This window comes from Cibotium barometz, chromosome 3 (assembly GCF_041138505.1).
Source record: "Cibotium barometz isolate CiBa-2024 chromosome 3, ASM4113850v1, whole genome shotgun sequence".
Classification (NCBI taxonomy): domain Eukaryota; kingdom Viridiplantae; phylum Streptophyta; class Polypodiopsida; order Cyatheales; family Cibotiaceae; genus Cibotium; species Cibotium barometz.
The window spans coordinates 18,751,736-18,774,777 of NC_141048.1; the positions used below are offsets into that span (position 1 = coordinate 18,751,736).

At 49.5% G+C, this 23,042-nt stretch overlaps 1 protein-coding gene across 2 annotated transcripts in view; it reads right to left on the reverse strand.

The window, feature by feature from the left end:
• The window catches only part of LOC147639797 (prolyl oligopeptidase family protein), a 39,159-nt gene extending 23,361 nt beyond the window's left edge, over positions 1 to 15,798 (reverse strand). The window contains exon 1 of one of the 2 annotated variants that reach the window (XM_086774122.1): positions 14,636 to 15,798. In XM_086774122.1, the coding sequence (XP_086630248.1) occupies positions 14,636 to 15,121 (486 nt within the window). In that variant the 5' untranslated portion in view covers positions 15,122 to 15,798. The remainder of the gene's footprint in view (positions 1 to 14,635) is intronic. The other variant, XM_086774133.1, reaches the window with a different exon arrangement.
• Between the last annotated feature and the right edge of the window lie 7,244 nt (positions 15,799 to 23,042).

Here is a 23,042-nt window from a genome sequence, read left to right on the forward strand (position 1 = left end):
ATGGCTCCCTTTATTGGGATGGAATATATCTATGGAGATTTCTTTCTTGGACGAGATTTATATAGATATTGGGCTTCACAAGCAATTTCTATGGACGAATCTGTCTGAGTTTATAGAGAAGAAATCTTTGGATATCTCATGGATATGATGCTTTTATGGATAAAATCCACCTCTACTCCAAGGTGTGTGGTTAGCACGGAGTATGTGGTAAGAGTTATGGTATACAAGGATTATGGTATACAGGTCTATGGATTCCTGGACTTCTTTTCTAGGAATTTGGATCCATCCTCATGTTTATGGATTATGTTTATGGCTCCCTTTTACTGGGATGGATTATTCTTTTTGGCTCCCTTTATTTGGGATGCATTGGACTTATGGAACTCATGGTTCACTTACCTTGTGTAGTGTTCTCTTGTCCTACGTGCTCTCTTGAAGATTGTTTCTATCATGTGTGGGTGGAACAATAGAGAGCAGATGGAAGGGAACATGGGCACTTCAAAGGGTAGTGACGAGCACAACATACCCTGTGTAGTGTTCTCTTGTCCTACGTGCTCTCTTGAAGATTGTTTCTACCATGTGTGGGTGGAACAATAGAGAGCAGATGGAAGGGAACATGGGCACTTGAGAGGGTAGTGACAAGCACAACATACCCTGTGTAGTGTTCTCTTGTCCTACGTGCTCTCTTGAAGATTGTTTCTACCATGTGTGGGTGGAACAATAGAGAGCAGATGGAAGGGAACATGGGCACTTGAGAGGGTAGTGTGAGTTGGTGGCCGAAATGCCTATAAACTATGTGTAGCAGAAATGCGTATGGAACACCAGGTTATCTATGCCTGCGAGTGATTGTTTTATCTTGTTACTTGAGCCCACCTCTCATCCAAGGTGTGTGGTCAGAGTACCAACACGGAGTGCAAGTGGTAAAGTGGACATGACGGGACTTACGTCTATGCCAAGGGTCATGTGGACCGATGTCTTGTTGGCAGGAGACTTATTTTGTCTCGCCCATTTACTTGGTTCATGGATTATGATATCTGGACTTATGGGACTGTTTTGTCTCGCCCATTTACTTGGGACATGGATTATGATATCTGGACTTATGGGACTGATTTGTCTCGCCCATTTATCTTGGGACATGATTATGATATCTGGACTTATGGGACTGTTTTTGTCTCACCCATTTATCTTGGGACATGATTTTGATATTGGTATTATGGAGACTTATTTAGTCTCGCCCATTTCTTTGGGACATGGATTCTTCAGTTATATTGGATTTTTGAGACTGTCTCGTCTCGCCCAATCGATGGGACATGATTATATCTTGAATATATGGCTTGAAGCTTAAAGTTGCGGACAACTTTTAAGAAGCTGGGGAGGATGTCACCAGCCTGGACATTTCCCAGTCTGAAAGGGGTCTGGTGGACTCCAGGATGTTTAAATATTTGGAAAGTACAAGCTTTGGGAATGGGGGATTATCCTAGAATACAAAGGACCACACTCCTAAAATTTAGGAGAGTTGCTATTTTTGGCCCGACTCCGATGGAAATTCTGTTCGCATCATGACATCTGGAATTAAGCAGATACCAAGAGTTGGCAAAGTGCCTATGACAGAATGTCTACCGGTTGGGATATTTTTAGAGATAAAGTTTATGGAAGGACCCATCTCTTAGATTGGGACATGTGGCAAGGAGATAGACCAAAGTGAGACAAGTGGCCTGACACTTGTTAGAAAATGGATCAAAGTGAGACAAGTGGCCTCACACTCGTCACTCCAGCTATTGTGTGGCCCACTTGTCATCGTAGCCTTCTCTTGCCATTTTAGCTCATGGGAGGCCCAAATCTATAAATTGGAGCCCTCTCTCTTCATTAATGGAGACTCTCTTGCTCCACACTAGCCTCTACCACCGTTACAGGCTGCCCTAATGATGGCTACTCTCTTTCTCTCTCTCTTGAAGGCTGCCCATGAAGAATACCGGCTGTTGGGGACTGTTTTGGAGGCTTCCATCGTGAAGAAATACTGAAGGCAAGGGTATTCAATCATTTATTATGATTTATAGCCATTGTACTTGTTGTACCAGCATTTGTACTTGCTGTACCTGCTGTACCAGCCACCGTACTGGTTGTACCAGCCACTGTACTTGCTGTACCAGCATTTGTACTTGCTGTACATGCTGTACCAACCACCGAACCGGCTGTACCAGCCACCGTACTTGCTGTACCTGCCACTGTACTTGCTGTACCAGCATTTGTACTTGCTGTACCAGCCACCGTACCGGTTGTACCAGCCATTGTACTTGCTGTACCTGCATTTATACTTGCTGTACCAACATTTATACTTGCTGTACCAGCCACCGTACCGGCTGTACCAGCCACCGTACCTGCTGTACCAGCTGAATGGAGAGTTGTACTTGTTGTACCAACTCTATTGCATGAAGACCCGTGGTTTTTGGGGAAGAATCAGTACCCACACGGAGGTATATGGATTATATTATTGGCTCGGCATTTCTACAGCCTATGTTCCGGCTTGGTTGCCTGGTGTTGGGCTGTGTTATGGCATTTGTATAGGGATAATCCGGCATCTCCCGTGGGGAGAGTAAGGCCCTCAAAGCTTGTACATGATATTATTCTCCTTGGGTAATAAAATACTCCAAGGGGGGGGGGGGGGGGGGGGGGGTCGGCCCATTCCGGCCTCTATGCGGTGTCACACGTTCAAGCTCCATTTGCAACATTTGTGGATGTTTTGTCCAGCTTTATGTTTTATGCAAAGTGATGATGGATATGTGTTAAGGCTGTGGCCATGTTTAAATGTTTTAATATGCATTGATGGTATCAACAAGTGTGTCAAAGGCCCTAGTCCCCCGGGCACTCACCGCCGCGAGTTTCAGTAGGCTGCATTGATACTCGGAGGTCTACATCTGGATATTTGTTGCTACTTCTTCCACACCGAGGCTGAGTACAAATCCTACCTTCTCTCCTCCACTAAGGTACTTTGGATTCATCAGATTCTGGAGCATTTGTGGTGTGCCAACACTTCCCCGATTACCATCTTCTTGGATTCTCAGAGTGCTATTGCTCTAGCTCAGAATCTTGTGATACGGAGACGATCCAAGCATATATTGAGGTGCATTATCATTTTGTACGCGAATGGATCGGGCCGGGACTTCTTCGGATGGCCTATTGTTCTACCAAGGACATCTCTTCACCAAACCACTTCCGAGAGCTACTTTGGAGGTGTTACTTCAACGTGTTGGTATTGGACCGCCCCTCTGGCGCTAAAGAGGAGGTGTTGGAAAATATATTTATCATCTCCAGATGGTCTACATGAACCCTAGCATGCTTGACACTTGTACTAGTAGAGGCCCTGCATTAGCATAACTAGTAAACATCATTTAGGTTTTTTCTAGCACTTTTTTGAGTCTTTTAGGCTATTATGGCACATTTATGGCTCACGACTGTTGTTGACCTGTGTTACAAACCTGTGTTTTTCCCTCTGGACAACAAGCAGGTGGGCACGCGCATGGGCACGCGCATGGGCACAGGACGCACAGTGTGGACAGGCATTAGTTGAATGTGAAAAGGAAACTCATAAGTGTGGCCAGCCCAAGTGTGAAAGGGGACAAAAGGGATTTTGGGGTTATAAGGTTTTTAAAACCTTTGATGATAAAAATAAATATTATTTGAAGGCATGCGTTTTTGCCAAGTTGCTTTTGGTGTTTTTGGAGAAAAAAACGCATCGTTTTCTTTACAAATCAAAGGGTGGCAGAGTCAAGAGCAGGGGGAAGGTGGCCGGATGGTCTTCACAGGCACATCCCTTGGAGTACTGCCGTTGTTGGGCGCTGCAGCCGCTACTGATAGGCGCAGCTGCGCATGGACGGGCGGAGCCGCTGCTGCTGCTACTGCTACTGCTACTGCTGCCGCTGCCGTGCTGATGCTGATGCTGTCGCTGTCGCTGCTGTTGGTTGTTGCTGTCGTGCTGACGCTGTTGCTGCCGCTGCCGCTACCATTGCCAATGCTGATGCTGATGCCACAGGGTGATGCTGCTACCGCTGCCACCAGTTGCTGCTACCACTGTTGGGCACTGTCAGGGGACTGAGCGCATGGCTACAGCCAGATGGATTGCTGCTGGCACATAGATATCAAGAGTGCTATATGCACGGGTTGCCAGCATCCAGCGACCAGATAGGTGGGCAGCTATGCTAGCTATCAGTTAGGTGGACAGCCAGTTGGGCAGTCAGATGGACGCAAGGTGTGGGAAAGCGGTGCAGAGGATGGGCACACAGCAATGAATTTGACCAGGCACTGGTGGTCGTGGAGCAGGTTACTTGCATGTGACAGCCAGGCGGGCGGGTTTTCTTGCATCATGGAGCAGACCGCATCGCTGGGGCATCTCCACAGCCAGACTGGACAAGCTTAGACCTGCATGTGTGGAAGCAGCCAGGCAGGCGAACTTTGGTATCATGGATTGCAGGCCTTGTTTACGAGATTGGGATACAGAGGATCAAGTTGCATATGCGCAGGATGATGTTCTTGGAAGAGATGTGTTGTTACTCTTCGTCTTGGACTTAGGTGTATTCAGGGATTGCTTGACACGTCCTCTATTCTTCTCTCTCTAGGTCTTGGCAACCGTGATTTGATGGTTTATCTGTCATGGAATCAGGACATTGGGCTTTCGAGAAGAAACAGGACTTTGGTATCGAGGATACAGGACTATGGTTTATGGATACACGTCTATGGTTTATCAGATACAGGTCTTTGGTTTCGTATGGAGAACATGTCTTTGGATTCATGTGAACAGGTTCTCGTTTTCTCGAGGTTACATGCAAGCTGCGACTATAGGAAGGACATATGGTTTGGTACAGCTCTACTACTATTTGGGAAAGGGTTTGTGGGATCCATGGTTGAGATGGAGAAGACCTTTTCAAGCAGGGAGGTGTTGTAGAGGTGTGCCTTCTCTATGGAATGTTTTGCTGTAGTAACGAGAGATCTTATTTGGAAAGTCCTGGGTGAAAAGCTATAAGGGATCCTATTGGTAGAGAATTCGACAAATTGTACTTTGTACTCATTTTTTATCAAGTAAAAAAATACCGCAAGGGGCGCCACTGCGTTTTGGGGCCAATCGGTGTCCTTGTACTATTTGCAGGAGCACTCTAGCTCCACTATCTGTTTTACTTTTCCAAGTTCCCATGGGTGATGAAGTGTTTTGTGTGCGAGTGTTTGTTTCACCGCCCATCAAGTTTCTGAAGGCCGGTTTCAGCCTGCTACTTGCTCATATGTGAGGTATATAAGGGTTCTGACCCTTCTCCTCATTTCTCATCTCACTTTTGCATATCTGTTGGAGGTCATTGGCTGTTGCAACAGTCTCTTATGCTTGTAAGCACCTACGGGCTTCCCTCATGCTCATTTACAGCAATAAACTACTGTCTACAGCCTTCTACAGTTTGTACTTGGGCCTACAACTTGCCTTTTCTATTTCTTTCAGTAGCTGGGCATTTTCTCGTCTTTTCTCACGTAAAAAGCATGTTTTTCTCTCTTTATTTTCTGAAATTCAGAATGGCGCAAAGTTTTCATGCAGTACCAACTTCTTTATTCTCTTCACAACCTCTATGGAACCCGAACTTCGCTTTAATGAGACAACCTATTGGACCATGAAGAGCACCCTCAACCCAATGGGGAGCCTATTGAGTTGGAGGAGGTTGAAGGACTTGAAAAATCTTACTTTGAGGAGCAAATGACCAAACTCTGGGCTGACTTGCAGGCTGATATTCAGTAGTTGTAGGACCAGGTGTTAATTCTTTAGAGGGCAGTGATTGGATCAACCCCTACTCCAGGTACGGTTGCCATGGCACCTTCTTTCACGTTCCCGGATGCCTTAAAGATTCAAATGGTGAGGGGTCTCCTCCTTACTTGGTGGAGACAACTCAAGGACAAACCCACTACTTGGGCGGATTTTGACACTTTCGTGATGAGTTCCTCCAGGTAGAGGATGGTACCCAAGTTTGTAGACTTGGAAATGGCAACATGTCTTTTGCTACATATTTTACAGAGGTTTGGAGAGTTGCAGTCTCAAGCAGGGCACATGGCTACGACTTTATGTGGATTCTTTATCTATAGACTTGCCCGGGATCACAAACTCCAAGTAAGAAATAATCATAGCACAACGCTTGAGAATGCCATCAAGTATGCTAGGATTTATAAGGAGACCATGGCTAGCCAGACTCAGAAACAAGTCTCTCAAAATCCCCACACTCCAGGTAGGTGCAAACAAGGTTCCCAACGCAAGTTTAGGTTTGGGAAGGCTTCACAAAATTAAAATCAAAGCCAAGCTTCGGGTGAAGAACGAGAAGAAAACCCACCAAGGTCTCCAGACTTTTCGAGATGGTGGATGTTTCATTTGTGGCCAGAAGGGCCATATGAGAGCGAGTTGTCGACTGGACTGCGACTGACGACCTCGCCTGCGAGCTCCGCTTCTCCCCCCCCCCGCTGCTTCTCGCCATCGCGCCCCCCTCTCCCCCCCGCCAGTCCACCGCTTTCTCCTCCGTCCTCTCCCCCGCCTCCTTCATTGCGCCCCTCTTCGCCAGCTCTCCCCCGCCTTCTGCCTCGCGTCCTCCCCCGCCTTCGCTCCCCGCCTCCCTCCTCGTTTCCGCCTTCTTTCCCCCCGCCTTCTCTTCCTTCGCCACCTTCCACGCTGCCTTCCCCGCCATTCCCCCCCGCCGCTTGCTTCCTTCCCCCGTCATCTTTTCCTCCGCCTCTCTAACCCCTTCGCCTCCTTCTCCCCCGCCTCTCTTCTCTCCCCCGCCACCTCTCCCCCCTCCGCCTTCTCCTGCGCGGCGCATCTCTTCCCCTCCGCCTTCTCCCTCTCCTCCCTTCCGTCTCGCCCCTCCGCCCACCACTAACTCCTCCCCGCCTCAGCTCCCCCCCCCCCCCCCCGCCCCGCCCCGCCCCCGCTATCCTGTAGCCCTCCGCCTCTCTTTTTCCTCACAGGGCTGTGTCCCTCCCGTTGGTGACCCCGGTTTCTGGCCTTTTCCCTCTGGAGGACTCCATGGAAGCCGCTCCGACTAACCCTGCCGATTCCGGTCTCCGTCTGGAGTTCACAGCTGAAGATCTTCAGTTGTTTGTTTCCACAGTTTCCGCTCTTGAGGCCTCCTCCTTGGTCTGCAAGATAGTGGGTAGCCGTCCGATGCGGAGAGAGCTTCGCGACCTTCTGCAAGGCAGCCTTGTTGGCGTGCCCGCCAAGATTGTCAGCGTAGATTTTTTGGGACGTGGCTACTACCAGGTGGATTTCGAGTCCCCACAGGCAGCTCAGATGGTGCTGGCTCGGAGCCCCATTGCCCTCCGCTCATCCCGGGCGTTCCTGGCGCGATGGACTCATGGTTTCGACCCCGCTTCTGACCCGCTAGCAGGCGCGACAGGTTTCCCCGTCACACTATCTGCTTTCCTGGACTCCGTAGGGAGTACTTGCCCCTCTTGTCATCCATTGGCAAGGCGTTCGGGCAGGTGGTGGAGACGCCTCAGACAGCGGCTTCAGTGATTGCTCGGGCAGCAGGACTCCCGGCCATTCGGGTTGTGGTTCCGTCACCGGAGTCCCTCCCGAACACGATCCTTCTCCCTTGTCTTTCTGGAGGACATATGATACAGCGCGTGGAGTATTCGGGCCTCCCCGGCCAGTGTTACACATGTCGGGAGATGGGCCATCTCGCACGCGCCTGTCCCCGCAAGGGGGTTCATCCTTCACGCTATGCCGCCTCTGGACCCCCTGCAGGAGACCCGAGGGGTGGCCATCCACCTCAGAGACCGGACATCCCTGGCTCGCCACAGCAGGCGCCATCATCTGACGAGCAGGCCCCGGCGGAGGATGCCGCGCAGTCCCAGGAGGCTGGCGGATGGCAGGAGGTTCGCTGGTGGAGACGCCCGGCCCGCAGGGACCATCGCAGACGCCAGCAGACAGCACAGGCTAGCGGACAGGTTGGCGGACAGGCGACTCCGGTTGGCGTACAGGCACCTACCCGCACTTATGCTCCTGTCAGGGATAGGCGGCCAGCAGGTCCCACCCCGATGGACGAGGATTCAGACTCAGTGCCCGTTGAGGCCGTTGGTGGAGCCTCCCACGTGGAGACCCCGCTCCCGCCTCCCCCCGCGGGGGGGGCCCGCCCCCTCCTTGGAGCAGATTCCTGAGGATCCCGGGCCGCACTCTTCGACCCCCGGCTCCCCTTCCCCTCACCCGGAGAGCACTCCTTCCACCCCCCCCCCTCTCCCCCCCAGCCCCCCCCTCCCGCCTCCCCCGGCGGCCCCCCCTGACACCTATCCTCTGGCAGATGCCTCTCCATCCTCTCCTCGCTCTCCCCCCTCCTCGCCGCGAGCCCCCATCCCTCCCTCGGCCTCTCCAGGATACTTCGCCAGACCACCCACTGCCTCGGGGCAGCGCAGCTGGGTAGGCCAGAGCTCAGTCCAGCGGCTGTTCCACCGCCACTCCGGGCCGGTGGAGATGGCGATCCTTGCTTCGCCCGCCACAGAGTTCTCTCCAGCCTCCCCTGGGGGGCCCCCGCGAGTGATGGGGCTACCAGTGGATTACGGTTTTTTCAGGTGCCTCCAGCTGGATGCTGGCCCGTTCGAGACACTGGTCGCGCCCTTGCGAGTTTGCGTGGTGTGCCATCCTTCTCGTTCTCCCTCAGTGGTGAGCAGCATGGTGGCTTTCTCCTTTCCTCTCAGTGTTGCCCCAGACACAGCATGGGATTGCAACTCTGTAGAGGAAGTTTTGCGTGATCAGATACTGGAGTTTTCTCACCACTTCAGTGACTTGGGGCTCACGGACCTATTGCAGACCCGATTACACTCAGCCCGCATGAGCTTGTTTGGTATAGGAGACTGGCGGGCGGATCCGGTCCACACCTCAGTTGAGGCGGTGCTTCTGATTCTCCTCCATGCCGCCCCGAGGGTGCAGCCTACCTTTAGATACATATATGCAGAGGATTGGTCTCACGCCTATGCCCTGGACAGGGCGAAGGCGGAGTGGGGCTGGACACAGAGACAGGTCACCCTCTTTTTGGAGAGACTCCGCACCCGGACAGACAGTGATTATTCTCCCTCCAAGCCGGCGCCCAAGACTCACAGAGTGGAGGGCAGATCATCTGGGCCGGCTGAGAGGGGTGAGCCAGTGGAGGCTGCTTCACTTGCCATAGCTCATCCATGAGGATCCTCTCATGGAACATCCAGGGTCTCGGTGGACATCGCTGCTACATTGGTCGGGGCAGACTTCGCCAGGAGATCCAGAGGGCTCTCGTTGGAGGACCCATAGATATCCTTTTCATCCAGGAGCACCACCTTTCTGCCGGGCGTACCCGCACCTGCGGGAAGATCTTGCCAGGCAGGAGTCACACTTTTTGGTCACCGGCATATGGCTCCCAGGGGAACCAGGGTGGAGTATGCATCTCAGTCAGCGACGAGCAGCTTCTATCCGAGGTTGTGGACTCTGGCATTCTGGTCCAGGGTCGTGCGCAGTGGATCATCCTTCGGGTTGGGGAAGACCGCATTGGCTTCCTCAACTTCTACGCCCCTAATGGGGCGACCGGGAGAGCCGAGTTCTGGAGCACCATTAGGCAGTCCCTCCCCTTGGCAGACCACTGGTGCCTCGGAGGGGATTGCAACATGCTGGAGGATGCAGAGGACAGGATGGGGGGCAGCCAGGAGACCATTCATGGGCCGGAGCTCGCTGCCTGGGAGGAACTAGTGCTACAGGTGAGAGGCCAGGATCCGTGGACTCTCCCGGAGTCTGGCAGGTTGCAGGGGAGTCTATCTTTCTCGCGCTCGGATAGACGGGCCACAGGAGTTAACCTTTCCCGCATCGACAGGTTTTACATTGATGAGTGGGCCTGTGATAGAGGTGGCACAGTGGGCATACTCGCAGGCTCCTCGTTTTCAGACCACTTTCCAGTGCTTCTCCAGATCGAGGACCCCACGAGAGGAGAGCAGGGCTAGAGCGTCCGGATTCCAGATTGTCTCATAGAGGAGCCCGAGATTGCGATCAGAGTTGAGCAGGTCTGGCAGGAGCTGCAGTTCAGGAGAGGATCGGCAGCCAGCGATCTTGCCAGTGGCTTGCAGGAGATCAGCCAGATGCTCAAACAGGCTGCCTTGGACCGGCTGGAGGCCTTCAGAGAGCAGGAGAGGAGCCTACAGAGGAGTCTAGCGTCCCTCCAGAGACTCCAGGAGAGGGATCCTACGAGCCCTTGGATCTCAGAGCAGATGGAGTCAGCTCGCACTGAGATCAGATCCATCGAGGAGAGGAGGGTGGAGTTCCGATTCCATGCTCGGGCTTCTTTTTGGACACAGGCTGGAGACAGAGTGACTCGAGATTTCTTTGAGGCGACAGGGCCTCGCTTCAGACGAGAGGGTCTCAGGCGTCTTCGGCAGGCTGATGGCCAGGTTGTGGTGGATCCCCCCAGGGTTCGGGCTATAGCCACAGATTTTTACAGGGATCTTCTCTCTGCTGAGCCAGCAGATGACAGGGTGAGAGAGGCTCGGGAGGCAGTCTGGAGCTTCACGAGACCGGTTGTGCCGGCCCATTTACAGCACTCCCTTCTCTCCCCCTTCTCGGATACGGAACTGGAGGAGGCTCTTCAGGCATTACCTCGGGGCAAATGCCCAGGAGAGGACGGTCTTTCGGTGGCCTTCTTCCAGAGGTATTGGGGCCTCTTACATAGGGGCTTCAGATTGGCATTCCAGGAGATTATGGAGTCAGGAGTCGTGCCGGACAGCATGGCAGAGGGGTTGATCCACTTGATCCCCAAAAGAGGGAGGAGACAGACTGGAGATTAGACAGTGGAGACCGATCACCTTGCTAGGCACGGCCTACAAGGTCCTAGCTAAGGCGATCAGCAGGCGGCTTCAGCCTCACCTTCCGGACATCATCCACTCCACGCAGACAGGCTTCATCCAGGATAGGAGCATTCTGGATAACATTTTCTCTTTCTGGGAGGCTACGGCTCTGGCTAGATTTCGACAGGAGGATCTGGCAGTGCTCCTTCTCGACTTCGAGAAGGCATATGATCGGGTGGACTGGGCCTTCTTGGAAGGCACTATGGAGAGGATGGGCTTCCCCCCTCAGTGGATCCGTGGGGTCTCTGCACTCTACACATCGGCTCATAGCCAGGTGCTGATACAGGGCGTGCGCGGAGAGAGGTTCCAGCTCTCGCGCTCGGTGCGGCAGGGGTGCCCCTTGGCGCCCTTTCTCTTTCTTTTTGTGGCGGAGGCCATGAGCATTTTTTTGACGGCACAGGATACAGGTTTGCGGGGCCTGCAGCTTCCCATCCACACCTCGGAGGAGCTCCTAGACTCGGAGTTTGCGGATGACACTGCTGTCTATCTTCAGGGAGGTGAGGAGAACCTCCGCCGCTTCGCCTTAGCCATGGACAGGTTTTGCAGAGCTTCGGGCGCTTTGATCAACTGGCACAAGTCGTGTGGGTTGTGGGCCAGCTCTATGCCCCCCCCGACTTGGAGGCCAGTTGACGGTTTTCAGTGGCTGCCCCCCGGCACTACAGTGCGTTATTTGGGATGCTATGTGGGCATTGACATATCTCCGGAGCAGCAGATTGCCCCCCTTCTTCTGAGCATTCGGAAGAAGCTTCTGTATTGGAGTACCGCTCGTTTATCTCTGGCTGGCCGAGTAGTTGTGGCCAACCAGGTTTTGCTTGCTACTATGTGGTACATCACTTCTTGCTGGGCCTTCTCACGGGCGTGCATTGGCCAGGTGCAGAGGCTCATCAGGAACTTTCTTTGGTCCGGTGGCGACGGGCGGCCCGCCAGGGCCAAGGTGGCATGGGCGGTGATCACTCAGCCGAGGGACAGAGGCGGCCTGGGCATTGTTGATCCTATTTGCCAAAGCCGAGCATTGCTTGGCAAGTTGGTAGTTCGTGGCCTCCTGCCAGGCGCTGAGCCGTGGAAGGAGTTTCTTGTTTCCAGGATGCTCAGCCGCACCCCTTCTCTTAGCGGCCCCTGGACCCCCAGCATCAGGTGGATCTTTACAGAGCAGCGATCCAGAGGAGTGGGCCTTGGCTTCGAGGAGCGTTTTGCAACTAGCCTTCTGAGGGCCTGGGCGCATCTGAGGCCGTCACTCTTCCAGACTCCCCCGGGCACCGATGAGGAGCGCCTGAGGCAGCCTTTGATCTGGAACCCCTTGATTCGTCTCCCCAGTGGCCATATGGTTGGATCGCGGTCTCACGTGTCGTGGGGCCCGCTGAGCTCTGGCCCAGCCCAGTCCCTAGACGACTGGATAGGTTTTCAGCAGCTGCCTCTCGAGGTTCAGGAGAGGAGAATCAGTGGGATGAGGGGCAGAGAGTTGATGAGACAGGACATTGAGGCGGCCATCCCCCGGGAGTGGCGGACCCCAGTACAGGACCCTCCACCTCCACAGTGGATGGGTGTCTTTACTCGGCATGAGATCCTTCTAGCGGTCTGCGGCACAGCGGAGAGAGTCGCCCCACTCACTTTCGAGGTGGGAGAGGGTGGCCAGCTTCAGAGGACACGACTAGATTTGGATGGGCTCCAGGGATGTATTCTTCAGAGGGTGCGGGTGGTCGGCTTTCATCAGAGACAGTGGTATGTAGACCCCTCACCGGCCTCGATAGGGGAGGACTGTTCTTGGAGATTATGGGCTTGGGACAGCAGGCCTCTTATTCGCCTTTAGTGGAATCCAGGTGAGTGGTTTTGGCGAGATCCCTACTTGGCCCCTACCAGCCCAGGCATCCCCTTTTTTCAGTACACAGCGAGGCTGGGGCGGCGGATTCAGAGACACAGGATAGCGAGCACCCCGGCGGCGGCCGAGCATTGGCGGCGACAGGGGCTCTCCCCTGCCTTTCTTAGGGACTTCTGGCAGCGCCTGTGGGCCAGCTTCCGGCCCCGGAAGGTGACGCTGTTTCTCTGGCTCCCAGCGCATAGAGGACTGGCTGTGGGGGCTTGGCTAGCTTTCGGCAGTCACCCAGCGTCCTGCCCTCGGTGCGGCCATGCACAGGAGTCGCAGCGGCACTGCTTATGGGATTGCCCACAGGCACAGCAGGTCTGGCAGCGCGCTCTCAGGATGGGTTTTGCAGGCTCACCAGGTGAGATGCTGGTGACGTGGGGTGCGGTGGCTTGGGCCACGGACAGAGGCCCGGCCCTTGGATATGAGGACGTCCCTGGCAGTGCGACCATCCAGGTCTCTGACAGGGCGATGGCAGTGGTTCCGACGCCAGACTTCTCTTCGGCAGCACCTCAGGAGGGGGTCGGGCACAGATGGGAGATGATCAGCAGCATGACGGCTTGGCACATTTGGAGAGCCCGATGCAGGGAGGCCATTGACCGCCAGGCGACTCCACCGGCGGAGGTCATACAGGCCCTCTGGGTGGACATCATTCACACCTTGAGAGGACACTGGGGGAAACTCCAGGGCGACTCGGATCGCATGAGAGGGCGCCGCAAGGCTTTCCTCCGCACTTGGCAGCCTGGCCCTTTCCTCACCGCGAGGGGCGAGGATGTCACTTGGCACTACAGGCCTCCAGTTTGGCTTTTCTCACCTCCCACATGTACTATTAGGTAGCCCCCCCCAGAGAGCGGCCAGCCACGGGGGTGGAGCTCAGGAGTTCACTGTGTTTTTTATCCCTCCTTGCGAGGTGAGCTTTGTAGCCTTATGGCGTTTTCTCATTAACTAATAGAAGGATCTTTTTTCCGGGGAAAAAAAAAAATGAGAGCGAGTTGTCCACATGCGAAGAAAGCACCCAAAGAAACTCACGTGACTGAAGTAAAAGGTAACCCTAAAATTTCTTCCATTGATACTAAAGCTCTAGATCATAGTGCCTGCATGGTATGTAACTCCAACATGTCGATCTTCGCTCCCAATGATCGTATACGGATGTATGGATCAACACTGAGGAAGACTATGCACATCCTTTTTGACCCTGGTAGTACTCACAACTTCGTTAATACCAAACTTGTGCAAAAGTTGCGACCAAGTGATGTGTCTACATTGTGGACCTGGCGACGGAGCATGGACAGATTTGGGACCGACGGATTTCTCAATTACCGATCTCTATCCAAGATTACATGGAGCCATGATGTTCATTCTAGGGAAGGAATGGTTCTTTAGCCATGATGTTCATGTTGATTGGAAGGGACATACTTTGTCCTTTGCTACGGAGGGTCTTCCAATTTGTCTTAAAGGTGATTTTGCAGTCCCACCCTCTACTCTTGTAAATTCAGCAGAACATAATAATATAATTGGAAATTCAAATTATGAGGTGTTTCAGTATGTTCTTGATCCCCTTCCATCTAATGTTAATTGTACTTTGAATATGCTTACGAAGAGATAGGCTTTAGAGGACTGTATTCGGCATCAAAAGACAATAGTAAAACCTCTATCTTTCTCTTTGTATATACATGTACTCATGCTTGGGTCTCATAGACCGTATCCGGCATCAACAACACAATAGTAAAACCTCTACTCTCTTTGTATATACATGTAATCATGCTTGGGTCTCAGAGACCGTATCCGGCATCAAAAAACAATAACATCATCTCTCTCTCTCTCTCTCTCTCTCTCTCTCTCTCTCTCACACACACACACACACACATGCACACACAATTGCTTTGAGAATAGCAAAGGAGTGGCACATACCCCTCCAGGCAAAGGCACAATGAGGCAAGGTGAGTCTTCCCCTCCTTCTGCCCAGTCATACCGGGTAATACCTAGGCCACGTTCTCTTAGCCTCTCTCTTCTCAGTTTCTCAGCCATGGACAGATTGCCTTCATCCACTCCACCGCCTGGGGGACTCACAACCATCTGCTGCTGTTGCGTGGCAGGATCGAAGATAAAGATCTTTCTGCTGAGTGTGCTGTCAGGGCTGAAGAGGTATGATATGAGCTTGTCATCGGGGCTAAAAGCGACCGAAGACGGTGCTACATACCCTGGAGGGGGGTACTGCACAATGTCCTCTACAGGGAAAGGAGTGCAATCATCCTGGATATGGCTCTCTGCTGTACGAGGCATGGCTGTTGCTGTGCTACAGAAAGAAGCCCTAGCTAGCGATGCAGGAACCGTAGAAGAATTTGCTCGCTTGACCTTTTTACTACCGGCTGCTCCCCGTACGTCCACCGATTGCATCCCAGACGCAGACGCGCAAGAGTTCCCTATTGAGCCGTTCTCCCCTTAAGGCTTTCGCTGTTTGAGCTATTCTTCTGCCGGCCGGTAAGCAGTCTCCTGCCTCTTCTTCTACGTCTATTGCCAGTCGCCGGCCACCCTTACACTCTTCTTCTTGCAGCTGTGTTCTGTATCATAAATCAAGCTTTTCCGCTCAAGCCCTAGAAAAACACTGTGCATAAAGCATGCGAACCTGTAGCTCCTTCAAATTCTGTTGAACTCTCTGCACCAGAGCGATCGAGCTTTTTCTGCTCCAACCCTAGAAAAGCACTGTGCGGAAAGCATGCGGGCTGGAAGCTCATTCAAATTCTGTTGGATTCCTTGTTCTTACACAGGACCCGCAGTAATCAAAGCTTCGGCAGCGAAACCAAGCTCGCGGAGTAGTCCAATGGTCGTCCCCAGCATCGTAGAAGCCAGGAAAGCGAGGGGGTGGGAAACTAAAGGACCATGTGCGGAGGGCAAAGAGGGGCGTGTGAATTGGTTTACGGTGATGATGATGATGACCTCGAAGTCTGGTAAAGGAGCCTAAGATCCACCGGACTGGAGGAAAAAACCACACAGGATGATGACTCAGGCAACAAGCAACTATTTAATGCAGGCTTTATGCAGCTACTTTACAAGGTAAGTTTCCAGGTGTCCCTCAAGTGCATCATTATACAGCATCCAATTCTTTAATCTAGGTAGGGGTGGTCTAAAGCTGACTTGACCAGTCATCAATTCTCGAATCTCTCTATCTCTCCACTCCACATATCCCTCCTTTTCACTTGGTGTAGAGGAAGAGCCTGTTCGTCAATTCTCGAATCTCTCTCTCTATCTCCACACATACACCAATAGCCACAGGGCTCCAAGTCACCACTGCTCGCCTAAAGCACTGTCATAGAGGACGAGCCTGTTCTCGAATCTCTCTCTCTCTCTCTCCACACATACACCAATAGCCACAGGGCTCCTAGTCACCACTGCTCGCCTAAAGCACTGTCATAGAGGAAGAGCCTGTTCATCAATTCTCGAATCTCTCTCTCTCTCTCTCCACACATACACCAATAGCCACAGGGCTCCTAGTCACCACTGCTCGCCTAAAGCACTGTCGTACAACCCTAGGGACTCGTCCAAAATGGGGCCTAAATGCCAACATTTTTGCCCAGTGTGAACAACCTCGTAGCTGACTTGACCAATCTCTCTCTCTCTCTCTCTCTCTCTCTCTCTCTCTCTCTCTCTCTCTCGTGTTCGAATCTCACTCCCATTGGATAGATCATATTTGGTCTCTTGGGATTATTCCTACGACGTTAAAAGAGCTTCTTCAAACGGGTGTGTGGGTAAATAAACAAAATGGGCTAACCTTTCTATCACCCAATGTGTGGTAGATTGGTTAGCTCATGGAGTTGTTATTCAACATGTCTTGTGTTCGAATCTCACTCCTGTTTGGTCTCTTGGGATTGTTCCTACGACGTTAAAAGAGCTTCTTCTTCTTCTTCTTCTTCTTCTTCTTCTCTCTCTCTCTCTCTCTCTCTCTCTCTCTCTCTCTCTCTCTCTCTCTCTCTCTCTCTCTCTCTCTCTCGTCTTAGTAGATTGGGAAGGTATTGTAAGAGCTATGTTCCATTCAAAGGAGCGGAATCAATATATAGTGTTGAGCAGATAGGTGTAACTTTGTATGCATGCGAACATTGGATGGCAAGGATTGGATGAGAGATGGTTTCGGAAAAGATAGGTTCACTTTAACTTAGAGCCTGCTCATTTTTTATAAAATCCTTCTCAAATAGATGGAAGAAGAAAAGATGCCCTTTTAAATTTTCCAAAAAATGGTTATAATTTGAAGAAGATATAAAGAATTTTTTCTGTTCAAAGTCACCTATCTCCTCTTCAACCTATGGGAAAAAGGATTCGCATAAGGCTATATTTCTCTTTAAAGGAGTGACTAACCTTGAAAGGAGTCCATAATGTATTATTAACGTATTCTTTGATGGGCATCTCAAAAATGTGTCTATACATCTAAAATACCCATCAATATGGGCATCAAAATTCTCTCTCTCTCTCTCTCTCTCTCTCTCTCACACACACACACACACATCTATAAATGATGCTACATGTTTGGAGTGGGAGTCACATATGGGAAAAAGGCCTTACTATAAATGCTTGGACATCTATGAGGTCATTGCCTCAATGCGCACAATTTGATTTGTTCCCTCCCTATGGACATTGCACTTCAATCCTCATCTTTCTTAGTTTACTAGACATGCTAACCTTGTCTTTGTGTTATTTTGCACCAAGCTTGGACCATTGTTGATCTTCAAGCACATTTATGTAAACAATTGTCTTCGGTGTCTTTTCCATATGGGAAGCCCTCTTCAGACCTCCCATATCATGTGGTTGTAGTATGAGGAACTTAACTATAAGACCAAACACTTATAAAAGCATTAGAACTAGTGATAGGTACCCTCATGTGTCACTTATCTAAGGCAACCTAGTGGGAAAAGGCTTATAAAGTATACAAGTCAATTCCATGTTGTAAGAAGATTCCTTATTGTATATAATAAGTGAGTATTCTCTCTAGTCTCTTGCAACTCTCTAGCCTAAAGATTGTTGTGTGGAATTGCTATTGGGGTATGCTTTTCCACAATCTTCTCGTCTCCACATATGGATGGTGTCTTACAAGGACTCCAAGTCTCGTGGAGAATGGTTACACCATTTATCAAAAAAAGAACGACCTCAGTGAGCATTGAACACAACGAATGAGCTCTCCTTTACCAAAGGGTGAAGCTCCTTGAGCTTGGCTTATTGATAAGTTTAGTTCCCATAACGTAGACTATTTCTTTAACAAGACCCTTGATTTTGCCACTTCAAAGGGCCATGATGAACACTCAAATGAATCACTAATTCAATGCTATCTTAAGGTAAATAAGCCTTGGTTAAAGTTGTGATTCAATGAGCCATCGCATGTGGCAAAATTAGTGCATAGTTTTTTGACAAATGGTTTGACAAATGGTTTAATTAGTATAATAAGCCTTAGTAAAAGACATTCCAAGGCCATAATTAGGTAGAAAATTATCGCCGGTCAACTGCAAAATTGGACCCATTCCTTGAATTTAATGCTGTAACAATTGCAAATATGGGTCCCCTCCTCAAACTTAGGCCTGAAATAGAAAATGATCGTCGTTAACTGTAAAATTGGGCCCATTCCTTAAATTGAAACCTATAGTAACTACAAATGTGGGTCCCCTCCTCAAAATCTATACCAATCTTGGCTCACATGTGCAAACATGTGCATGCTTTACGGGGTCCTTAAACCTTAAGCTTATGGTCCCCAATCTCTTCAATACTTAACATTATGTTATAGTAAGCCCTTCCCATCTACACTCGTGATCCTCCCTCCATTAAACTCACGGATCTCTAGCGATGGCTTGACACATGTGCAAAAGAGTGAAACCCCTACACTCATGCTCACAAGCTCCTAGGTATTATTTTACAAATTATGAGGATGCGAACTTTTTCTCCAAAGCTTCGAAGGAGGAAATTTTTTTTAAAAATTGCATAGGTCTAAGCTATGAGCATGTTTGCTCAAGTCCGTGAGCTTGGACACTCACATATGAGTTTAAAAAACAAAAATGCCTTCAAGCACCATTATGAGAATAAAAAAGTAAAGTCCTACTACCTTCCCCCCTTTTCTCCAAGAAAAGTGTGCCCCTTTCTACAATGTGACGATAGATTTTACAAAGAAAATTTTAAAAAAGCCTCAAAGCAATCACCATGGAATTACCCATTCATTTTACATTCCAAGACTTTCCTCCCCTTCTCTGTGTTCAAGTGAGCAAAAGAACTCAAGAGTGCCCCATTTTGCAAGGACCCTTGTAAACTTTTGAAAAACGAAAAATCCATCTCTCCCTTTTCTCACTCATCCACCAAAGGGTCTAAGTTTTGGACAAACCTCCAATCTTGGAAAAAACCAACCACCCCCCACTCAAGCCCATGACTATTGCACACTTATTGAAAGGTGTTTTTTCTTTGAAGAAACCTTACAGCACACTTCTTGATTAATACAAACTCTTTAAAAGGATCTCATAAAATAATTAGCCCTTACTTTTGATTCTTCCCAACTCCTCAAAGATTCCAAGGCTAATTTGCACCTTGCACCTTGCACCTTAATTTCATAAGGCCAAAACATCCAACTTGGGTCAAAATACAGACGTGATGTTAATTACTTAACCGGATGTGAGCATAAATCACAAGTGACCAAAATTTCATCACTCTCTACCAATCCACATGAACGTTATTTTATTGACCTTAAAGCATAATCATACTCACAAATATGATCATAAGCATTGCCCCCATGAGCATGACTATATCTCTTATGAGCACGCTATCACTTGGCACCTCCCTGCTGCTCGGCCACCACGTGGCACTTCCCTATAGGCTCATCACAAGGAGCGTACCCTGACGTTGACACAACATCTTGCACCCTGATATTACTAGGTCGAGTTGTCAACATGTACACTGCACCTTCTGCCTTCAAATCTTCTACCAACATGATCTTACTAGGAATAGAAGGGAAGAAGCAAAGGACATGGCGGAAATAAAAGTGAACACAAAGAATTGTGTCGGAAGTAATTGGAAGTAGTGGGGTCATGCTCGAAAGCATAAGCGAGAGTGTTGAAGGCGACGATGGTGGTCACTGGTGGACGAAGTTGTAATGGGCTGAACAAAACTGTAATGGAAGTAGAAGGTGATGTGGGGGCAGGCATGGAAGGGGTGCTGAAATATATGGTTAAGAGGACAAGGGTAGACAAAAATGGAGAGTGTCCTGTGACGAGCACACATGGAAACAAAACACACAAAAACAAAAACATCCAAACAAGGGCCGTGGTGGCAAAAGATGGAGACAAAAGGAGGGTTGCAGAAGTGGCTACATGGAAGGAGAAATCAGACAAAGAAGAGGTGGTTAGATAGAAGTAGGGAGAGAAGCAAAAAGTTATATGTATTTTTTTTAATCTTTTTCTTTATAGGGGAGCGAGAAGAGGTGGCTATATAGAGGGCACAAGTAGAGAAAGAAGCAAAAAGTTATATATATATATATATATATATATGGGAGAGAGAAGAGGTGGCTATATAGAGGGCACAAGTAGAGAAAGAAGCAAAAAGTTATATATATATTTTTTATCTTCTTCTTTATGGGGAGAGAGAGAGAGAGAGAGAGAGAGAGAGAGAGAGAGAGAGAGAGAGGATATTCATTGTGTTTTTTTTTTAAGGTTAATGAGAGAAAGAGTGGGAGAGAGAATGAAGGGAAGGAGGAATTTTATTTGTTTTTTTTTAAATCTTATGTCATTTCAACCGAGAAGAATGTAAAGACTCCCAAATTAGCTTAACTATTTAAGGAGGTTTTTAAAAAAAAAGAGTATAGTAGAGAAAGAGAAAAGAAGAGTAGAGAGGGTATATTTGTTTTTGTTTTGAGAGAGAGTAGAAAAAGAGAAAAGGAGAGTATAGAGGTTGAGAAAAGATAATAGAAATAGAGATAAAAGAGCTGGTCACATGCACCTAAAAAAGAGAGTAGAAATAAAGATAAAAGAGCTGGTCACATGCACCTAAAAAAGCGCAAGCAAAAAACCCTTAAAAACAATGAAAGGGAGTGAGTGGGTTATTGCTCTTGAAACAAGAAGGTAGAGATTTGATTCTTTGGCTAAGGCGTGATGCAAGCTTTTGAGTAGAGCCTTCTTCTTTAATATCTTATTAAGGAGCCCCTTATGGCAGCTCCCCAAAGAACGCGGGGGCTCCCCTAGCTCCCCATGTGGCGGAGCATGAGGGCCCCAAGTTGTTGGTGTGATGACCATAAGAGGAGCACTCCTAAGTAACCATGTCACACTTAGACTCCCTTAGTGCATCTGAGGGATACTAAGCATGTAACACATTTGACTTGCAGCCTGCAAACACATCCGACTTGCAGCCTACAACACGTCCAACCATTGAGCGTGCTAGTAGCTTGCAACATGTCCACGTCCATGGTCTGCTGACTGTTGAGTGTCAGAGTGTCTACAAGACATCAATGTCCACGTCCACGGTCTGACTGTGCTTGCATGTCCACATCCACATTCGCTTGTAGGTATGCCATCTTCGTTAAACTTTAGTATCTTGAGAGAGAGCCGACATTGAACTTCTTTTATGAGAGAGAGAGAGAGAGAGAGAGAGCATCTACTAAAGACCCACTAATGGGCCTATGAGCTAATGTGACTTAAAAATCTCCATGGCATACCTCATCATGGAATGACAAATAAAATTAAAATAAAACAAATCAAAACTATCTCACTAGAGTGATACAAAACTATCCATGGAAATCTCCTCATGGAATAGCAGGAGCACAAAACATGAAACACAGGAGGAGCATTATCCCCCAATAGATGGTATCCAAAATATCAAGCACGGGGCTAATGAGTATGGCCAAGAGGTATCCCTCAGCTATGTCACGTGGAAAGGTCGCTCGATAGCGATGGAGCATGTCCTTGATTTAGAGTTACTAAGGGGATCATGGCCGATGACTAGGGGCTTGGGGGCTGTCCCCACGAGATCCACTATATGGGTGTGCTCTCTCCTTTTGGGCTTGGAAGAGGTTGGTGATGGTGGTAGGCTGGTGAGGGAGGGATCGGGGTGGCTGGGGCTAAAGCTCTCTTAAGAAAGTGTCCTTATGTTTGTAAAGCTCGAGTAGGAAGAGCCCTAGGCAATGCTAGTGGAGGAAGTTAATGATCATGGAAAGTGGGCTAAATCCCTCATGGAATAGATAGCGGATCTCATAGTATATTGGGCTAGCGGCATATGTAACTCTCCTCTATCTCAACCTTTAAGTGGTGTGATCGGCATATCCTCTCCTCCCTAAGTCTCCATATGAGCTCCTCTACTCTAAAGACATGCTCAACCCTTCCCGTCTCCACTTTGAGGCATTAGGATAAAACCCATATCTAGCCAATCACTATTAAGACAAGGGTAAGGCTAAGGGGAGTTAGGCGGTTCATGGGAGTCCGGATTAGTGTGGATGGCCAGGGCTATAGTTAGTTGGTTAGGGTCTATATCCGATGGTGAGTATGACCAAATGGGCTGAAGCGAAAGCGACACGTAAGGCAGATGCGAGGACCAACAGCCAAGTTCCTCTTTGAGGTCTATAGTGCTGCCACATAGTGTGAAAGAGAGCCTCGCCAAGCCAACGCGCATACCATAGAATCGGGTGCAAATGGCTGGCAACACATCAGTCATGCACATCGTCGCTCGTGAAGGACAACCATCTGGTGGGGCCAACAACTGACCGTGTGAGGAGAGTAAACTTTTTCGCCATAGCCAAGATGCCCGTAGCGGAAGTGCCACACAACAAGCATAACAACAGTGCAATCAACAACAAGGAGCATGTGCAGACAAGCCGCATCACTTCATATAGCAGTAGCAAGAGTCTGATTTTTGGTGAGTTGGTTTTGGTCAGGTACTAGACTTCATCTTGCACATGAATTTGATTTGTTACCATGACCTCTGAACTTTCCGAGCATCCCGATGGGTCAACAGCATGGCGGTCATCCATCTATGGATACCAATATGGCTAATTTGGATGTGGGTGATCACAAATTTGTGGATTTACATGCACACACTTTATAAGAATCATGCACACAATGTATTAAACAAAGTTTACTTGTTCTTTCTCAAAGTTTATAGACATGCAAGCAGCTCTCCAGCAGTTAGTTGTGCTAATTTAGGGTTTCAGAGTGTCTCGGTTGATACTCTGGGGGCATCTACCCCTAGGGGCTCAACTCAAGACATCGAGACGCCCGATAATCAGGAAGTGGCAGCTATGCTCAAGAGCATGAAGCCTCCTGTGTTCCATGGGGAAGAGAAGGAGCATAATAAAATGCAGTGAACACTTTTT